Here is an 18,964-nt window from a genome sequence, read left to right as displayed (position 1 = left end):
TGTGTCAATGTCAGTACCACATTATATTGTCACCATCTTAAAATGTATATTTGCACATGTGTGCATTATGCAGAATATTGGTATTTTCTTTCCTGTTTGACCTTCAGCACAGGTTATCGTAACGTTGCTTGGATAGTCGTTCGAGATGGGGCGGCCGCAGGTCGCCGTTTACTTGGGAAAAAGAGAAAGGTCAGACACCGATTTCAGACAAGCAGCCAGAAAGAAACAAAAGAAACAATCTGGCGTCAAATAAATGATCCTCGACTATCACAAATACCTTCAAATGTTTATTGCTCCAGTATGGCCGGCCTAGAAACGTTACATGTGCCGAAATTTGGCAATATTCACTTCCTGGGGATTCCGCACACTTGCCCTGTATCCGCCATACTGACTTAATTGGACTTCGCATTGAATTGTGGGTAAGGTAGTTGAACTACAAAGTTATACATGGCGAAATCATGGGCCGCCATGAAAATATCAGTATGAACACGTACTCCCACAGTCACTACAGTACCTGTTTAGTCAGGCGAGTTGTGAAGCTTCACAAATCTCTCTCGAAATAAAGCCATAACATTTTGGAATTGACTCTTATTTGAGGTTTTTAATCTTCAAACACTAGCTGTCGAAACGCAGCTATCTGGTGGCGGGTAGCGTGCATAGCTATGCCGTGGCGAGGTTGACCTTTGATCCACAAAGCTCTGCATGGCAGGGCTGGTTTTCGCCCGAGTGCTCATGGGTTGAATGAGATGAACAATGGCGGCGGATACGAATGCTTCCCTCGCATAGATAGAGAAAAGTATGGCTTTGCGGAAGTTTACAAGTGCGGCTGGGCACATCGTATACCTAGGCGAGGTGGATGTGCTCAAAAACGAAGATCGATGCCAGTTTTGGATTCAAAATCGGCTGTTTTCGGCGGAAACTGCCCGCCATATTTCTGTGGAGCCACCAGCGGTTTTTTTTATATCAGTCTGCAAGTGGTGGGAGGCCATATAACGTAACGCTGGTAACATACACTCACCACAGCCTTGGGGTTGTGGAAATGTTGTCATTTCGTGATTTCGGGATTTCGCATTGTATCTATTTCGTTGTTCATCGTAAGCCAAAAAAAACAGCTAATGTCACTTGGACCATCACCCTTCTGAGTGTTGATAAAGTGATCACTGTTGCAATTTAACAATATATCTATTACATTCTACCTAATATGATGCTGTACTGACTCCTGGAGTGATGTCAATGTAAACAATGTTATTTTGTCTTGTACTTAAAAAACAGATGTTATGTTCAAAAGAAAATTCATACAAACTGTGTGATACCATACATGATAGAAATCTGTTTTATTTGTTTGTATGTTTATTACTAAGTACTGTATATTATATATTTAGATGATGTATTATTAACATTTGTTTTTTGTTTGAATTAAGACAGAAAAATGCAGAGCAATGGAGATGAAGAAGGGAAGAGAGAAACAGCAGTAAGCGGCCAATCTGTGAAAGCCAAAGAAGGGAAAAAGGATAGTGGTAGCACTCCTGAAGAGAAAGAACAAAGTAAAACTGAAATGAATGGTACCAGAACTGGTGTTGCTGTCAGTGGTTATCCAGACTCTGTTAATAGTGAAAGTAAAACTGGTTCAAAGGATGAAAGCAAAGCTTTTCAGAAAAATGGTGGCGGGGCAACAGCAAAAGATTATAGTATGGCCAGTGTAAAGAATGGAAGTGAAGCCAATGGAAAAGCTGATCCTAGAGATGAAATTGAAAGAAGCAGTAGTATTAAAGTCAATGCAATAGATGGTGGTAAAGTCAACGCCAAAGATGGTGGTAAAGTCAATGCCAAAGATAGTGGTAAAGTCAACGCCAAAGATGGTGGTAAAGTCAACGCCAAAGATGGTGGTAAAGTCAACGCCAAAGATAGTGGTAAAGTCAACGCAATAGATGATGGTAAAGTCAATGCAAAAGATAGTGGTAAAGTCAACGCCAAAGATGGTGGTAAAGTCAATGCAAAAGATGGTGGTAAAGTCAATGCAAAAGATGGTGGTAAAGTCAACGCCAAAGATGGTGGTAAAGTCAATGCCAAAGATGGTGGTAAAGTCAACGCCAAAGATGGTGGTAAAGTCAATGCCAAAGATGGTGGTAAAGTCAATGCCAAAGATGGTGGTAAAGTCAATGCCAAGGATGGTGGTAAAGTCAACACCAAAGATGGTGGTAAATCTGGAACGGGAGACAGTAAAACTGGCTCAACCAAAAATGGCGCTGGAAAAGACAGTGATCAAATGAAGGGAGCCAAAGTGACTAAAACCAGAATGGTACCGGAAAGAAAAGAATTGCCACAGGAAAATATGGAAAGCAAACGATCCAAATTAAAGAAAGAGATGATTAAACTATTACAAGCACATGAAGGGTGTAGAATAAGATATGAATCATTCAGTACAGCATACAACCAAAGGTTTCATAAAAATCTGATTGCTAAAGACTTCGGAGTTAAACGTATGAATGAGCTGTTCAGCCTTTTCAGTGATATTTTCACCATTGAAAACACTGGTGAACCCAAGTCCAACTCAAAATGGGTAGTGTTGAAAGAACAGTTCAGAGGCAGTGTACCGAGCCAAGAACAGAAAGAGGTGACGTCAGATAGTCATAGTCCACCACAGCTAGCACAGGAACAACCAAAAAGTAACAGCTCATCAGATTCTAAGGTAAAGGAACCCAAAAAATCTCAGAAACCCACTGGCACCAGACCCAAGATACGAACAGAATTGGTAGGGACAGCCACTGTGAAAGATGATTTGTCATCAAATAACCAGGCCACAATGAATTCCAAAGAGTTTCCAAGTTTCCGTGGAATATCAAATGATGAAGACGGAAGAAAAAATTCTGGCGACAAGCAGTCTCAATTTTTAAACAAAGATAAACTGAAAGTTGAATTGATCAATCTTCTGAAAGTGTACAAATATGGGATTCCAGAGGGCTATGTTCACACAGCATACAGCAGAATGTACAAAAAAGGCCTGGCTCCAAAACAATATGGTTTGACAAATATGGACTCTGTATTTGAAGAATTTGATGATATTTTTTATCTGCATGCAACTGGGAATTGTGATGAGGTATGGATGGATCTAGATGCAAAATACAAGAATCATGATGTCAACGTTTCTGACTTTGGTGTTGTCCTTGATGAGAAAGGTTTGAAGCAACTGAAAGAAGAGTTTGTTGAACTGCTTCGGGCTGAGTATCCCAAAAGCATTTGCTGGAAAGATGTTCCAAAGAAGTATAATGTGAAATTTTGTAAAAGCTTGAACACCAAGAAATGTGGACTTGCTGACAAAGATGATCTGCTGTTCCTGTTTCTAGACATCTTTGAATCAAAACCTACAGATCGTGTGCTTGATAAGTTCAAGGCAAAACTAAGCCAAGAGTATGTTGCTGAAAATGAAGGAAAACGAGAAACAGTGCCAACAACACAGCAACCAAAAAGGACTGGGAAGAAATCTTCATCAGGGACAACTAGCAATTCTGATGTTGATATTGGTGGAACAAAAAGTTCATCCCCTTCTAGTATTCAACAAGAACAAGCACAACAGATCGCAGATGAACCAAACTGTGCAGAGAAGGAGCAGTATATTTCAGAAGTCAAGAAATACTTGCAAGCGTTCGATACACAAATAGCGATGTTGCAATCTGAGTATATGCATCGCATGCAACGAGGACAGCAGCTGCTGGCTCAGGGTGTTATGGATCAGCGGGAATTTGCTGCTCGCAAACATGAAACTGAATCATATTTCTTGGGGGCCATTGCACAATTAGACTTAAATAAAAAGCAGTTCATGCAAATGAACCCAATAGATGGAGTCACTACAACCGATGCTCCGAAAGACACCATTGGTGGCGCTCTTCTACCCACACCTCAACAGCCAATGCAGCAACTATCAGGTACATCAGCTGACATGGCACCTAATAGAGGGGCTCCTCTTCCAATGACAGGCCAATCTGTGCAACCAGTACCACTCATGTCAATAAACACAATACCACAGCAGACCAATACCAAACCAACAACTCAGACATCTCTAATTGGTGCTGGAGATTCTACATCCAATTCACAACCAGCATGGGCTGAATCAAGACAGATATGGAAAGTGAATGAGCCGACAGGTGGATCTGTGATGTCATCAGAGAAAACTGTGGCAAGTAAATCCAGTTCCTTGGATGAAGGTGAATGGCCTGATCTTTTCTCAAAGGTTGAGTCATCCTCTACCAGCAAGAAAAGGGATGCACCAGCAGTGCCACGTCAAAGCAACTCTATCACAAAAGGCACCAAGGTTACAACTCAGGGAGTGACAAGAGTCAGCAGTAGTTTGGCAGTGGGAAACCAGAATGCTGAAAAGATGACATCTTCAAGTGATGTTACGAGGTCCAATGTCAACAGTTCTCGTAATATGTTGTCAACACTCAAGACAACAGAAAGCTATGTTTACAAGGGTGGGATACCTAGTAAGGAGTATGTCAACACAGTTTGTGATGACATCATCACAAAGCTCGCTGAAAGTGGGGAATACGTCACAGTGGATAAAGTTACCAAAATGCTATTCCAGCATTTCAATGTATCATCACTCAGAGAGCTCAATTACAGAAATGAAAAGCAAATAGACCGGCTGTTTCAGCTCCATCAACTCCAGTGTAAAGTCTCGGCATATATACATGCTTTCCTGATGGTGCGTTCCATATCAACAGCACATGAATTAGTCCAGAGTCTGTCAGACATTGAAAAGACTAAAAACTCATACACAGAATTGAACTTAGGACCCATTGCAAAGAATCCACTGGTCCATGATATGTTTAAACTGCCTCCAAGTCTGTCAGATTCAGATATCCCTCCAATCAACACCATTGATATAATGCGACATCTACGTGCATATATGAGAAAGTATGATTGTTGGCGAACATCTGTTGACTTGACCAAGTTCATGGAATACTTGATGGTGGAGTACAATTGTGATGAACCCTATCAACTTGGTGTTCGAATACAGAGTATTGCCTTAGCAATCTCAGTAAGTTAACACTTACCGGTAGTTTATCACAGATCGAAGTTTTAGATTCAAAAAACCTACAGACAATACATTATTACTTTGTGTACGCAATCTAATTGATTTTACAATACTTTGGTTTTTTAGATCCCTGTGCCAGCAGAACCCTTTTTCCTTCAACCTATTTTACATGCATTCTTCAGTAGTATTTCATGGATGACTCTTTAATATCTGGTAATGTTTCATACATTATTACCAGTACAATCAAGTCTATTGAAGATACATACTCCTTCAAGAGAAAGTAAAGCTAGTCAAGACACCGTGTGACACAGCAAGCTTTCAGTAAAGCTTTGAGTAAAGTGAAAACCACTTTCAAGTTTGATGGAAAGCTCCATGAAGTTAATGGTGTTAAAACTCGTCTCTCTCTATTCCATGATTGGCTAAAAAACTGTTTTTGTATTTTTGCCGCTCAGGTGATAAAGAAAGCTCAGCGTGATGAGAAAGCGACATTTGACAGGATCCGAGTCCAGGTTGCCCAGGACCTTGAAGAAGAAATAGAGGCGAAATTACAGAAAGTTAAATCAACCCTTCTTGATTCTTTTGGAGATCAGACTGCTGCCATGGCAACACCAGGGTATGACCTTCGCAAGAAGTATGCGAGTATGACTGCAGCAGATGTTATCATGGATGTCTTGATGGCTTTTAAACAAATCAGTATTGATCGACCGCTGGAACGACATATGGAAAGATTTATCAATGCCATATTGATGAATCCACTGGCAAGACAAATGTTCCAGCTGGCGATTTGTACCGGCAGATTGGAGCCACCAGAAGGCTTTATGATAGGTGGACAGACATCACATGACATGGAATCCCATGATGCCTCAGCTGCTGAAAATGTCAATGATGTCGACACCCAGCAACAAATTCCACCAACTGCAGGTGAAAAGTTTAAGTAAACTTTTTTTCTGGTGCCTTCGTAAATAAAACAAAACTGGTAACTTAGATTTACTCAGTGGAAGTGCCTAAATTTCAATAATGTATCCATACATGAATGTCATCATTTTCATGAGTTGAGTGACTTTGAGCAAATTTGATTATTGTGAAAATGATGATAATGAAATAATAATCTTTGTACGTACTGGTATCATATTATCTATGATATGACTTAGGATAAATGATGATCTGTGTAACTGTGAAAATGATAACACTAAATTTATTTGAGTTGGTTACCTGTTTTCCAGTTTGTGTTCCAAGATCCAATACCATGATTTTGATCCTTTAATAATACCATAACATTTTAGATACTTTCTCACACAGCTGCACTGCTTCAACAACTTGTGAAATACCTTGAGAGGTGTCAGGGAAATCTGAACCTCAGCATTCTCTCAAGAATTGAAAAGAAGCTTGCCGATCATTTCAAATTTGAATCATTTCTGGCAATGGGCCACGGAACATTCTTGGAGTACATCAACAATCACCCACAGGTATGTATGCTGATTAGCAAATCTATTCAGTGGTTTGTGATCTGTGGGACTGGTAATCTGGGAAAATCCAAGTAAATTTATATGCATGAAATTATAATTATCTGGTGATTATATTTATTAATTGCTTATAAATGTTTCCAATACAGTTGTATGGAATTATTCTTATATAGCTGTAGGAAATGTTTATTATACAATCTGTGGTATAGGAATATTCTGCAATTATGAGTGAATCATCATAAGATTTGCATACATAAACAATATTCATTAATACACATTGCATAAATGAACACATTATGTTGTCACTTCAAGCGTCAGATGGCAGCAATGAGTGATTAGCTCAGCATGAATTTGTAGTACAGAAATACACATAGTATTGTCATGTAATACATTGATGATATATTGCAACCAGGTACAGTAGATGAATTCTGAATTACAATAACGTATGTAACATAAGTTGGAAATCTCCATGATATTTGAAATCATGGAAACTGATGCTTTAATTTCCATCACTTGCTGTTGTCTTACACCAACTTGTCAATGTTGATTACATCAGATGCTGGAAGAGTATGGAGGAAGCCAGCTTGGAATAGGAAGCAGTGGTTCTACTGTCTCTGGATCTATCTACAGACCCAACAGACAAGATATCTTGGAATTCATACAGCAGTGTGGTGCTTTAGATAAGGTAACTACCAATACATTTTATCTGAACTGGAAAGACTGTTGTATGATGCTACCACTCTCACTTCATAAAGTAGAGAGCAAGTGTTAGGGCACCCTCATATGACAGACCTAGTCTAATTGTTATCCAGACACTGGACAAACTGACTGAAAATTCACCAACTTTTCCTGGCTATTCCCTATCAAAAGCAGTCTCATCCATTCAATGAAATGTGGCAGTCTATGAGCTCTGTCCCTTTCCTAGCTGCCAATCAATCGCAATTTATTGCCTGTTTTTGAAACGTTATGAACATCCTTTGGAATACATGAATGGCATGTCTACAGGAATTTACCACCAAGGTATGTATTTGACTTTGAGATTCAATGTTCAATCCAATACGCTTCCTTTCTTTCATCAGGGTGATCTGATTGAGAGCAGCCTGAGCAGTCATTACAAGTTGAGTACTGTCAGAGAACTTGGCCATGGTTCACTATTACAACTCATCAACACGGTGAAGAAACAACAGAGAAACACCAGTGATCTGTCCACCAGCACTCTGTACAGTAAAGTGATCTATGAAACAGCATTCTGTACAAGTAACAGGTAAGACTGATGGGCTGGGAACTGAAGAAATAATTGTCAAGTAATAAGTGCAGAGTCCAAATCTTTAGGTTGCTTTCTTTGCACTATTTGTTTTTATGAAATATATATATATATATATATATATATATATATATATATATATATATATATATATATATATATATATATATATATATATATATATATATATATATATATATATATATATATATATATATATTATATATATATATATATATATATATGAATGTATCTATTGTAGTTTTTCAGGTTGTCCCCAGTGTTGTCGGTGGCATGGCTATGATATATTTGTTTAAAGGATAATACATGTACCAATCTGCTGGTTCAAATACCGTAGTTTATTGTGTGTATGCACAACCAATTCCTTTCATTATATTGTACAATTGCACAGTGTTCTGAAATCTATGATTCTAATTTGCCATTTGTGAAAGCTGCTTGTCTCAAATGCATATTGACTGGCTGTTGGAGCGTTAAACTGTTCAAGATGGAAAACTAAATACTTTGAAATGCATCTATAAGAAACTATCATCTTCTTAAAACAAGTTTCTATTTGCCTGATTTGGAAACTACCAGATTTATTTACAAATTTTTATTTGTGAAGCTACTGAATCTAGGATGCTGTTTTTTCTGCTGTAATCAGAATGAATTTCAGGAACTTATCCTGGCATCTCTTCCTTTGTTGTGCTTTGTAATAATCTGTCAGTCTATCTCTCTTGTAGAGAGGCTGTAAGCATTCAGTCATGGTGTACCAAATAACGGTAAATCACCTGGCATAGAAACAAGTGTCCAAAACTACTCATCCATATAAACATCATTATGTTCGCCATATCACTTCACACGACAAATTCAGACCATGCAAAATTAACTGTGAAACTATCATGAATTTTGTATGTCTCAACAGGATTACAGAAATTATCGCATCTGGTGAACAGCGAACGGTTGGTATATTAGGTTCACAGCAGAGAGGCAAAGCCATGGCATGTTTGATGAATGCTCCGTTATTGGAAGATTTAGCTGCCTGGTCGCATTGGTCTCTTGTCTTTGAACCAGAACATGGAGACATCAAGCAATTCATTGAGAGGAATTCTGGCACTATGATATCTGACAGTATGACAGGTAAATTATCAGTGGGCTATTACGATATCTGACAGTGTGACAGGTGAATTATCGTGGCCTAGTGTGATATCTGATATTATATCATACCAGTATATTGATGGTGCAAATACAGCGATCTGATTGGTCGAGACGAGAAAAGAACCGTGGAATATTGGCGATATACCACGGCTGGCATACACGCGAGCTTTCAGCTTGAGCAAAAATCCATTTTTGACGTTCAACGCCAGAATTTCAATATACTTTTTATGATATGATAGCAATAAATCACACCCAGCGACGGTATACCATGAGATTTTGACCAGTTCACTCCATATATGCACTCGCTATCGCTCGTGCATATATGTTGTGAACTGGTCAAAATCTCGTGGTATACCTTTATTGCTAATAAGTATATGACAGGTAAATTATCAATGGGGTAGTATGATATCTGACTGTGTGACAGGTAAATTATCAGTGGGCTAGTATGATACCTGACTGTGTGACAGGTAAATTATCAGTGGGCTAGTATGATATCTGACTGTGTGACAGGTACATATAAATTGTCAAAGGGGTTCGCTATATGCTCTAGGCTCAATCGCTATGATCACACTTTTCCAACTTGAAAAGATTTTTTCCTAGTTTTATACTCACCTGTTAGGGCAATACATTAGGCTAATGCTCTCTGCTAGCTGTCTACCCTGTCATGAAATTTAACTAGTCCATCCTACTTCATATACTAGTACTATGAAGTCACTCCTCACTTCCTAGTTTATGTTTGAGACGCTATCACTTCTCATAAGAAGGATTGGTCATGAAAGTGTTGGAGTACGGTTGGTGGGTGCATAACTGGTGGGTATGAAGCTAAGAGAAAACCTTTTCAAATTTGGCAAGTGCATTCTCTAGCACATAATTATACTCGGCTGTGTGCTGTTCACTATCTTTGTGTTTATATATATTTAATAATGAACAATCCATAGCTGAATCATTCATTGATGCAGTGACCAAGCTTGTAAATCATGGCAGCAGAATCACAAGAGTTACAATTTTTACCAAAAAAATATTTATCACCTTGTTCAGATATATAGGCCAGGGATGTAGTTTTTTTTGACAGAAATTTTAGAACATTTTACAGTGGGTAGAGAGATTAACTCAAGTCAAATTCCATCATTATATCAGAAGATATCAGAAGATTTCCGTGTCTCCAGCCACAAATGGAAATGGACAACTTATTTTCCTCACAAAAGTTTCCAACTGATAGACTTTGTCACATTAATGTACCTTGTATTACATTAAATAGACAACTTATTTTCCTCACAAAAGTTTCCAACTGATAGACTTTGTCACATTAATGTACCTTGTATTACATTTAGAGGAATAGAGAAAGTTCTAAAATTAAGTTCTTACCCCATCTTATCTGTATTGAACCTAAATTTTATTTTAGTTTATATATTTTTTGTTATATGTTCATTCTACTCTTATCTCTGCATCACAGGAGTTCAATTTCCATTTGATGTTTGTGTGCTCGAACCAAAGCCAGGGGTGTTACTGAAGTTAACAACTACCACCTCACCAGCCATGTTTGCAGAGCATGCTGGGAAAGGTGATGCCCGTCCAACAGCAGGTCACCTGGTCTCCATAGTGATCCAATATGGAGGCTTTAAGAATTCACCATTGGCTCTGCTAGCCAACATGATGGAGTCTGCGTTTGCTAAGCTATGTGTCGGTGGATCAGCGCCAGGGGCACCACAACCATATTATGAAGATGACTATGAGTTAAATAACTACAGTACTGTGCTAGACTTTGTAATGACTCTGTTGATGTACATACCAACTCAAATCTGTGTTGCTATAGCAAACCAGGTAGGTGTTATCTATTGCTTTATCATATTCCATAGATCTTTTGAGATAGGACAGGGAAGAAAGCATTTTATTTCCAATGCACTCTTAAGTCTAATAAATGTAAGTCATGATCATGGGAGTTATCATTCAAACTCTCCTATTAAAGGGACAAAGTCGCCCATTTTTTCATGAATTTTGTTTGATACAAGATACTACTTATATTGTTTGACATGTTGAAAGATACTGAATGAATGGGTGACCATGCATATATTTGATCCCCATTTTAGACAAATTAAATGAAACCATCGCAAAAATGAATGAATGGTCATGACCATTAATTCATTTTCGCCATGGTTTCATGTAATTTGTCTAAAACGGGGGTCGAATATATGCATGGTCACCCATTCATTCAGTATCTTTCAACATGTCAAACAATATAAGTGGTATCTTATATCAAACAAAATTCATGAAAAAATGGGCGACTTTGCCCCTTTAAGAGCTTAACAATTTTTAACACTGAGGGCACTGTTCTGTTATCCTTTTGAACACACTATATTACCTGTTCTCTGTTTTGCCATGAAGTGATTTAACACAAGCTGTAGTACAGGAAAGTATTGTAAGATTTTAAAAAACATGATTTTTACTATAAAATGCTCTCTCTTTATAAGGCATTTCTCTCATAATGATTGGTTTTCAAATGTTGAATTTAGATGAATTGCATAGGAGAAGAAAAACAACAGTATCATAGTTTTAAAAACTTCTTTTAATATATTGCAGGTGATTGTTGAACCACTTGGTAGAGCTGTGGGTGCCACCAAATCCAAGACATTACTTGCAAAGTACTGTAAAAACAGTGCAGAGAAGAGCAGATTGCAGGAGTTGGGGTTACTACTTGGAATCAATGAATGGGTGATATCCTTCAATGAGAGAACTGTGGTACAGCCACCTGTTGCTATGATGACACCAGAGGATGCAAATAATGTCCATGAGGTAAATTCTTGAATCAAAATATTTGATGAAAAAAGTAAATGTACTGTTTTTACATGTCATTGCCAATCGGTCTTTTCTTTTCTGAACTTTACCCGTTCACCCTCAAAGTGCCTGTAAACAGATCCTCAATCATCACTGATAACAATGGGTTTGAGCCAACCACAATGGTGCTAGAGATAAAGGTTGATTCATAATTTTTGTTATCTTTTTCAAATATGTATAACTATATTAAATGTCAAATAGATGGGATTTTATCCTGTTTTTATGCAATGCAAGACTGCTACCCTGCCTGTAAAACTAGTAATCTCATGTCCGATTAAATTACCATTTCAAAGTTCACGTTCATTTCCATTTTGAGTTTGATTATTGCTTTTAAGACAACATGTCCAAAGATATTCTACATTAGCTGATGCAGACTGTGGCTCTAACTCACAATTTTTTATGTCAATTAAGAAATTTTCTGGACATTTTTTCCCATCAGCCCTATTACAAGCATAATGAAATATATAAATTGTTCATTTGTCAGAGAGAAGTTTCTTGAGTCAATGGTTTTTCAGTTTGAATGAGAGGCATACTGCTGAGATAATGTGACCAATATGATTAGAGATAAGAAGGAAGTGGATCATCAAAGAACAGTGTCGATAATTTGTCATTTTATGTTGATGATTTCAGGGACCACAACAAGCTGGTGCTAAAGAGACAGCGGAACGAGATACTGGGATGGATTCTTACTATGACCCTATGGTACATGGTGATATACAGGCAGACTCTGATGCTGACATAAGTAGTGACAGAGAGAGTGACATGGACAGTGACACAGACAATGAAAGTTCAGATACAGAGTCTTCTGATATTGAAGATTTATTCAAAACAGAATCAGGTTCAGAATCTGTCGGAAATAGTAAGTATTCAACGTTATCAGAGTCAGATAAATAGTTATAGAAAAATTCAGACTGAATCTAAACCAATTGTATGTGAAGAGGACATATACAATGTACATTATTTAGAAGTAACTTTGTGAAAATTTGACTTTTGAAGTTTGGATGAAGTGGCAGTAATCTAAAGGATATTATTTCAATATCCATTGTTGCATAGTGAGCAAATGTTCACTAAGTCATAATGTGAATTTAAAATTAAAAATTGAAAAATGCAATTAAATATTGTGGAATACATAACCAATTATTGTATTTTACTGATCTTTTTACCTTATTGCTGATGTGCTTGACTTGATTTGTGTTAATCTTGAAACTAATCACACTATGCACTCCTGAATCCCATTTCTGCTTGATTTTTTTCTCTCCAGATATTTATGAGCAAGTCATCGTTGGTGATGCAGATGTTCCAACTGATGAATCTAAGACGAATTCTGATGATGGAGTTATGGATGTGCATGAAAGCAGTATCGAAGTTGTGGATAAGATCAAAGGACAAAGTGATACTGACAAGGTCGAAGGTGAAATGGAAGACAAGGATGAAGGAAAAAATGAGGAAGGTGATGATAGAGAGGATGAAGAACAGGAAATGCAACTGACAGAAGAAGAGCTGAGAGAAATAGAATGTCACAGAGTTATTGATGAAATCAGACAGTATGAATTTGGTGTTGGTATTCAGTTAACTGAAGAAGCTGCTAATCTGATGGAGAGGTTGCAGAATCGTACTGGACGAGGTCTTGAGAGGTTGTCTACTGAACTGTACAGCAAAGACACTCACTTTGTTTTAGAGTTGGTGCAGAATGCTGATGATAACAGCTATGATGATGACACCAGTCCCGCATTGAAGTTCATCGTAGAGAAAGACTGTGTGACTGTGTTGAATAACGAGAGTGGATTCCGAGAGAGAGACATCCGGGCTCTGTGTGATGTTGGAAAGAGCACAAAGGGAAAACATAAATATGGATACATTGGTGAGTCTGCCAGACCTTTAGGAGCTGTAGACACAAGAAATAGTAAACAGAAAGGCACACATGCGTACTTAGAGATGAATCACTCTCTATGAAGTCATAAGTAGCCAGATGTAGACTAGTATACATGTTCACACATCCTGAGTGACGGAGTTCAACTGAAAGGATGCTGGAAAGACAGATGGTTTCACTTAAAGACAGTATGAACAGTATCAAACAATATATTCACTTTAACATAATCGACCGTTATGTGCAACCATTTTCACACTATCCGTATGATTCTCACCAACAGGTCAGAAAGGCATTGGATTTAAGTCAGTATTCAGAGTTACTGACAAGCCATCCATCCATTCAAATGGTTATCACATGTGTTTTGATGCAAAGAGTGGACCTGTGGGATACATCCTTCCACACTGGATTGGTGATGATGATGATCCGCAAAGTACATGTCCTGTGGATTCTGACAGGTGAGTTTGCTCACAGTCCAAGTATTTCTCAAGAAATCAGTTTCTTCAGCTAACTAAGCTGGTCTGAAACAATGCAACACATTTTTGATGACATAATATCTTACAAAGAAAGTAATATGGAAATATTGCAGTGGTACATATATAATGACAGTCAGGTCGGAAAGGATTGATATTCTGGAATTCAAGAGCCATGTAACCCCTGTCACTAAAATGGTTTGGTCCCATTCTATTCTTTCCAATATTAAAGGTAGACATCAAAAGAAGGAAATGGGGGGAAAGGCTTAGTTCTGTTGCCCCTGTAAATAGCTTGAATCATAGTAATCAAAATCGAGAGATTTGCCCAAACTATGATAGCATAAAGGTTGATTGATTTATGAAATATGATACTTTTTGTAAGACTTAGTCTCAACAACTCAGGTAAGTTCTCCCAAGGACAGAAAACTTTGAGCTAAATCACCAATTTTTATAAATATACATATATAAGAATACACACTTAATCTTCTATCAGTATAATACTCTGCGATCTGAAATTTTGCAATACTTTGGTTTCACAAATGAACTCCATCTTATACAGGTAACTTTGATGTTGTTACCGCCAAAGCTTGTAAAATTGTTCTAAATTGTGTGGAAAGAAAACAAATTTACACTGCTGAACACATCAATAGAATCCTATCAATATTCTGACACGTTTCCCATGTTGCTCTTCATTTCAGTTGGAGGACTAAGATAGTGCTGCCATTAAAAACAGAAATACAACATTCCAGATCCCTTGGCAACCGTTTCCATGACATCCATCCATCCTTGTTGTTGTTCTTACATCGATTGAAAAGTATCACCATTGAAGATAAGGTAGAACTCACTGCCTAGAAATCAAACTATTTCACAAATATTTACCCATTACTGAATGTTACTGTACTTCTATATACCTCTGATAGTCAGTTTATTGTTTAAACAGCATGTTTTACTTTTCTGGTCATCTTTTAAGATAGAGTGCACCTGGGGACAGACATTTAGACTCTCAAATTTACAATTAAGTTTTGTTGTACCACTTCATCGAGCTCATTTTGAAGCTTATGGAGTAAATAAAGTTTTCACCGGCTTAGTCACTTAGAAAAACCGAAAATTTATTTTTTCCCATTGAGTTAACACAGGGATAGCAGCAATTTTGAACATCGCACATCAGGAAATTTAACTTAGCATAATTTGCATGGTGACCCATAAATTTCATTTCCTAATTTTGGAAGAGGATGTTGAAAGTTTTCAGGAAAGTCTGAGCAAAGGTTTTAATTGTTTTAATTTAGAGGCTCATAATACCTTTCATAGCAGAATTTTTCTAGAATCGTCATTGTGGTTGATCTAATTTGTTGTTTTCCAGTCTACTTTGATATCTATTGAAGAGCTTACCTTGACTTCCTTGGTAATATCAATTTCTCTGTATTTTTTAGGTGAGCAGTGAGACTCGATGCATGAAGAGAACAGATGGTGATCACAGTGTTATCGAAATCCAACATGGTGATGGACTTGACAGATGGCTTGTTGTGAAGAAACAACTCAATGCCACCAAGGTTTGTTTTGGTTCAAGTTTGACCACAAATATTTTGCCTTCCAGGTATTATTATACTTGATTAACAACTTTTGCTCTTCCATTGTGCACAGTTAAGATTTTAGCTGAGACTGAAACATGGGACTTTTCACATCTTCATGAAGACTGACTTTATACAAAGTTAGTTAAGATTTTGAGTGACCATGTCCATTACGCATGGGTGTAAAGAATGTATCAGTGTCTGAAGTGAATGTACACTATGACTATCTACGTAAAAAATTGTAGGTTTGAAGAAGTCTAAAATTTGACAGCTAAAGTTGTGAAGATGGTCAGAAGGTTGCAATGAATGTAGTTTTGTGCATTCAGTTCTGTCAGACCAATTTTTGATAAAAAACCGAATGTCAACAAAAGCTTCATGATGCATGTATATGTGTTTTCTATCAAAATTTTACATAATGATAATCTAAAAAGTATGTCTTAAATATCACTTTATGCAATAATCTGACAGATAGAGAATCAATAATCATATCAGGTCAAGTTTCTTACATCGGAATATTATAACTTGAGGAGTCAGGTCAACATCTGAGTTTACTTATAAATTGATATTTCTTTTCTCCACAGATGATCAAAGAGAATGTAGAATCTACAGAACTTGCCTTGGCATTTTTATTGCAACCAACCAGTGTGGATGGAGGGACACTGTATGCCCAGTCAGAGCCTTCCAAACAGAAAGTATTTGCTTTCCTTCCTCTCCGTAGTTATGGATTCCGCTTTGTCATCCAAGGTAGGAAGGGGTCGTTTATGATGTTATAGCTGTTGTATCATGCATATTCTGGACAAATATCTTACAACATACTTTTTGGAAGACAAATCAAACTAATTAACATTTTTTGTATATGAAAAGGCAAATGATACCAGTTGAGTGTGTGCAAGATGCCAGTCCCACACAACTCTTGGCATACTAGTGTACTGATAGCAATATATCATGTCACAAAAGTTGATTCTAAGTATTGTGTTTTGACAGGTGTTTTCTGGTACATTTGCAAAGATTTATGTCACAGTTTAATTTGGCCAGCTACCACAAATAGCTTCACTGAGAGTAAAAATGTGATGAAGTCAGAGCAAAAGAAAAGTACATATATACTATTTGCATTTTGTCTTTCTTTTGGACATGAACCCCTTGATTGTGGCATGAATTGGATTATCTGACATTTTCACCGAGAAAAATCATGGTAACATTGATTTCAATAGCTCAAACATACCATCACATTGAGTGGGAAATGTTAATGGCCTGTGAGTAACACAACTGGGACAATATTTTATGCATGAATTTTAGTATGTTCTAACAGGGTGTCCAAAAAAGCGCCATCTATTGGTCTGTAGTGGTAAGATGGTGATAGGTACCCCTTTGTAAAACACTTTTATATGGTGTCTATACGTTAGGTCAAGAGTGTTTTAATAAAGTGGCCTGTTCCAAAGTTGTGAAAAAGGACAAGTAGAGACAATAACTGTAACTTACTTTTGAAAATAAGAACATTTTAAACGACAGCAAAATTGACGGTAGAGTATGACAAGAAAATTATTAATTTGGAAAATATTTAAGTGGTTCCATTAATACTTCAGAAAAGAATATATACATGAATTAGCATTTTATTGCAATTGAGTTAGTTTTGATTTTTTTACAGGTGACTTTGATGTGCCGTCATCTCGTGAAGATGTCGACAATGACAGTGCCTGGAACCAGTGGCTCAGAGGAGAACTTCCTGTTTTGTTTATCCAAGCCTTGCAAGCATTCAAGGTACAGTAATTGCAGTTTGTAAATGTAATGAAAAATGAGAAATAAAAGAATAGTAATATTAGCAACAGAATTTTAACACGACAAGTGTCTTGTAAACTCCATAGAGTTTAGAATAAATGAAAAATGTTTCTTCTAAAGTGTGTATCTCACTGCATATGTGATATGCAAACTGGTTATGTTGTGTTTTATGTATGGGAGAAAATCCATCAAGTGTGGGACAATACATTACTGGAAAGTTGAAATGAAACATCACTTTTTTCATTAAATACATCTCTACTGAGTCGTTTTTGGACTGAACTTCATCAAAATTTAACCTGGGCAGAATATCAAATTTTAAACGTTCCTGTTGTAACCGTGGTAAAAGTCAAACAAGCATGAATAGTCTTGACATTTTTACTTAGTTTGTCTTCAGCATATCTTCATCCTTTTCAACATCATGTAAAATTTTTTATTTTGCAATTTAAGGATCATCCAGATCTGTCTGAATTGAATGCGGTGTGTAGTTTTCTACAATACGTTCCGATGGAAGGAGAAATCCTTGGTTTCTTCAAACCAGTTGCCAAGCAAATTCTACAACAGTTAAAAGCGTCGCCGTGTCTACCAACTGATGTCAAATCCTCCGATGGTAAGTGCCATGGTCACCACCAATAGCTTTCAACCTTTGATCACAATCAAAGAATAAATTTCCAACATACAACCTCATACACCTATGACTTTAAAGGGAAAGTTTACCAAAGCTGATTTTTAGTCCCCACGGACACCGTCCGGGGGGACTTATAGGTTTGGTCATGTCCGTGCGTGCGTGCGTGTGTGCGTCCGTCCGTCCGTCCGTCCGTTCACGCAGATATCTCAGAGATGCCTGGAGCGATTTCATTCAAACTTGGTACATCGATAACTTCATATGTCATACAGATGCACATCGATTTGTTTTGTGATACGATCCAATATGGCTGCCAGGCAGCCATTTTATTACGATTTTTTCATGTACAGAGCCATAACTCAGGCATGTTTGAACTGATTTTATTCAAAGATGGTACAAAGACATTGACCAATGTCATAGATATGCTTGTCAATTTTTTTTGTGATATGATCCAATATGGCCGCCGTGCGGCCATTTTGTTACGATTTTTTCATGTACAGAGCCATAACTCAGGCATATCTCAACCGATTTTATTCAAACTTGGTACAAGGACATTGACCTATGTCATACATATGCATGTCAACTTATTTTGTGATACAATCCAATATGGTCGCCAGGCGGCCATTTTATTATGATTTTTTCATGTACAAAGTCATTACTCAGGCATGTTTCAACAGATTTTATTCAAAGTTGGTACAAGGACATTGACCAATGTCATAGTTATGCACATTGATTTGTTTTGTGATACGATCCAATATGGCCGCTGTGTGGCCATTTTATTATGTTTTTTCATGTCCAGAACCATAACTCAGACATGTATCAAGCGAATTTATTCAAAGTTGGTACAAGGACATTGACCAATGTCATACATATGCACCTGAATTTGTTTTGTGATACGATCCAATGTGG

At 37.3% G+C, this 18,964-nt stretch overlaps 1 protein-coding gene across 2 annotated transcripts in view; it reads left to right on the top strand.

Moving 5' to 3' along the window:
- Positions 1-18,964, top strand: part of LOC139148329 (uncharacterized) — a 38,645-nt gene that overhangs the window by 1,757 nt on the left and 17,924 nt on the right. The window contains exons 2-17 of one of the 2 annotated variants that reach the window (XM_070719715.1): positions 1,422-5,038; positions 5,488-5,956; positions 6,335-6,501; positions 7,055-7,183; positions 7,578-7,762; positions 8,685-8,899; positions 10,371-10,738; positions 11,495-11,707; positions 12,380-12,608; positions 13,011-13,610; positions 13,900-14,074; positions 14,788-14,923; positions 15,520-15,639; positions 16,239-16,401; positions 17,303-17,415; positions 17,881-18,040. In XM_070719715.1, coding sequence (XP_070575816.1) covers positions 1,430-5,038; positions 5,488-5,956; positions 6,335-6,501; positions 7,055-7,183; positions 7,578-7,762; positions 8,685-8,899; positions 10,371-10,738; positions 11,495-11,707; positions 12,380-12,608; positions 13,011-13,610; positions 13,900-14,074; positions 14,788-14,923; positions 15,520-15,639; positions 16,239-16,401; positions 17,303-17,415; positions 17,881-18,040 — 7,051 coding nt within the window. In that variant the 5' untranslated portion in view covers positions 1,422-1,429. The remainder of the gene's footprint in view (positions 1-1,421; positions 5,039-5,487; positions 5,957-6,334; positions 6,502-7,054; positions 7,184-7,577; positions 7,763-8,684; positions 8,900-10,370; positions 10,739-11,494; positions 11,708-12,379; positions 12,609-13,010; positions 13,611-13,899; positions 14,075-14,787; positions 14,924-15,519; positions 15,640-16,238; positions 16,402-17,302; positions 17,416-17,880; positions 18,041-18,964) is intronic. The other variant, XM_070719716.1, reaches the window with a different exon arrangement.

This window comes from Ptychodera flava, chromosome 13 (assembly GCF_041260155.1).
Source record: "Ptychodera flava strain L36383 chromosome 13, AS_Pfla_20210202, whole genome shotgun sequence".
In the NCBI taxonomy this organism is placed as follows: Eukaryota; Metazoa; Hemichordata; class Enteropneusta; family Ptychoderidae; genus Ptychodera; species Ptychodera flava.
This window is presented reverse-complemented; position numbering and strand designations above follow the sequence as displayed.